General features: G+C 38.2%; 1 protein-coding gene across 1 annotated transcript; it reads right to left on the minus strand.

Annotated features, from left to right (window-relative positions):
* Positions 1-600: 600 nt before the first annotated feature.
* Positions 601-1966, minus strand: LOC115588486 (trace amine-associated receptor 13c-like). The gene is made up of 2 exons (XM_030429125.1): positions 1794-1966; positions 601-1627 (listed from the first exon to the last, which is right to left on the minus strand). Exons 1-2 carry the CDS (start codon positions 1964-1966, stop codon positions 826-828), a joined length of 975 nt encoding a protein of 324 aa, XP_030284985.1. The 3' UTR covers positions 601-825.
* Positions 1967-2641: the final 675 nt, after the last annotated feature.

Consider the following 2641-nt stretch of genomic DNA (forward strand, 5'->3'; position numbering starts at 1 on the left):
TGCACATTTTAGTTTAGCTATGATTAAGAAGAGTAAGTTTATTTGAATTGTATATTTGTAAGGATTGAATGTTGTTTTTTCATAGTATTCCTCGTAAACTTTTTGTTCTTTAAAAAGTAATGAAGCCGAGGAACAATCCCTCAGAGATGGGATGTATTTTTTTTCTTTTTTTTAAATGTACCCTTTTGTCTAAATTGTTTAATGGTTTATTGAAGCCACATGGAATCAGAACAAAACATGACTAGACCAGGAATAGACCAATAGGCAGAAGTCATTTAAAGTGGGCTGCTATGCTCCAATTTTGTCAAAAAGTATTTATTTATTTATTTTTCATTCCTCAGGTTCTGGGCTTACTGTTAATTCTTGGCTCTTCGCTTTATATGTGTTTGTAGGTGTTCACATACCAAATTGCTGCATTGAAGACCTGGCTTGCATCCTGCATGAAGAAACAGTACCTGCTCAATTCTGTTGGTCACAGACTTCAGTAAAGTATAAAATGTACAGTACAATTTCCAACACTTTCTTGTGGATTTCTAGAATTTCTTGTAGATTTTATTTACTTCTAGAGGTTGGGAATGGAAACTCAGTTTTCTTCACTCCATTGTGCTTACCAGACAGCCACTACCACAAAAAAAGGTTACACACCTGATATTTACAGACTACATGCTAAACCGATGCTCTTTTTAAAGAAATAATGGATAATTGTTCTCAACTCAGTCATTCTTAGAGAATATCAAATGGTAGCATTTAATTAGTCTCCCTCGTGACATGTACATTTGTCTATTCATGCTCAGGGTCCAATTTCAGGCTCCATGTAGTGTCTTTCTACAGTATGTTCGCCCTACGGGAGTCAGGCTGCAGTATCTTGAATGTAACTATGAGGTTAATTGATTTTCTGAACCAGGGATAGCAAAAGGAATAAACCACAGGATTTAGACAGGAGTTAAAACTATACAACCAAAAAACAAAGACAGAAGATGAATCATTGAGCAAGTTATCTTGACCTGTAAGAGCAACAGAATAATATGGGCAGAGACATATTAGAAACAAAACTACAACAACACCAAGAGTCCTGGCTGCTTTCATTTCAGATTTCTTTGCAGTTACTTTCCCTGTTTGTGTTACAGCTGTAATATGAGACCGCATGGCACGAGCCTGAGACACAGCCACTACAAATATTCTCATATACAAAACAACAATAACAGTAATGGGAACAATGAAGGAAAAAGTGAGATCTACAAGTCCAGCAATGTAGTTAATGAAATATGTACACTCCCCAACACAGGAGTGATACCTGCCTGGTTGTTTCAATATATCCTTCAGGATCAGACTTTGAAAAATTACAGAACATATCCAACACAGACAAACACACAACTGAACTCTTTTTTGTGTGATTTCACTGAAGTAATGCAAAGGATGACAAATAGCCACATAGCGGTCAACAGATATAAGCACCATGGATCCTGTTGAAGCTGAGGTAATAATATAATTTAAATACTGAAACAGAGTACACATGATGTACCAGCAGCCATCTATTAGGACAACTTGAAAGACCATGAGGAGGCCAAAGAGGAAATCTGAGACAGCCAGAGAGAGGAGGAGGAGGTTTGTAGGAGTGTGGAGCTGCCTGGAGAGGAAGAACAGAATTAATTCATCATTATCATTTATCAATAATTCAGATAACAGCAAATTGAACACATGACTGAAATACAATTATATTACTCTTTCTCACAGTTTAAATGTCAATACTTTCTACTGCTATTCATTAGTTTAACAAATAAATGAATGTCTACTTGAAGTGGGAAATAGAGATGATGACCAGCAGGTTGAGAGCTGCAGTGAGCAGAGAGCTGAAGGGAAGTAGAATGGAAATCAGCATATACTCAAAGTGAGGATGTATTGTCTTCCTGCAGGAGCTGTTGAGGAGTTGTTGAAAGCAGAGTTCAGTGTCCTCCCAGGTCTCCATCACCAGAGAGAGGAGAACCTGCTGAGCTCTGGCAGCTTTTCATCATGCAACTCATTTATCACTATCCTTCCAGCCCAGCCCTCCTTCCTCCTCAGCTCTGCTGCTCTGTTCCTCTCCATAGAGATTGAAGTATTACGCCTTCTTTGTTCATCCTCCTCAATGTTGGTGACTTTGGTTTATGTTTATCTCCACCTTTGGCCATCAGGAAAACATATTAAACAGTAGTACTCGTCCTCACTGAGGGAAAAGGATGGGGTCCTCAGCTGCTGGACCCTCTGCCCCGCCGTTTCAAAATCATCTGTCCCATCAACAACTCTGTTTGACTGCATGGGAAAAAATACACTGATATTTAACTAAGTTGGAGGAGAAGTGCTGCTGAGTCCCTCTGTGAGTGCATGGATCTCAATCAATGGATCAGACGGGTCATACAAATTTGATGTGTTTATCCATACATTAAAATACACATTATTTGCACATGGAACAGCTGATGAACTTAACTGATTATTTAAAACTCCCAACTTGTTTCCTTTGGAGGTACCAGTCAAAAAGTTAGGACACACCTTCTCATTTAATGGTTTTTCTTCATTTTCATGACTTTTTACAATGGAGATTCTCACTGAAGGCATCAAAACTATGAATGAACACATATGGAACTAGAACTGCAAGCAGTTATGA

Source organism: Sparus aurata, chromosome 9, assembly GCF_900880675.1.
Source record: "Sparus aurata chromosome 9, fSpaAur1.1, whole genome shotgun sequence".
Classification (NCBI taxonomy): Eukaryota; Metazoa; Chordata; class Actinopteri; order Spariformes; family Sparidae; genus Sparus; species Sparus aurata.

Excerpts from the sequence above, each read along its gene's own strand:
- LOC115588486 (XM_030429125.1), bottom strand. The coding sequence starts at position 1,966 with ATGGAGACCTGGGAGGACACTGAACTCTGCTTTCAACAACTCCTCAAC. Across the intron at positions 1,628-1,793 it reads ATCTCTATTTCCCACTTCAA|GCAGCTCCACACTCCTACAA; the intron begins GTAGACATTCAT and ends CTTCCTCTCCAG.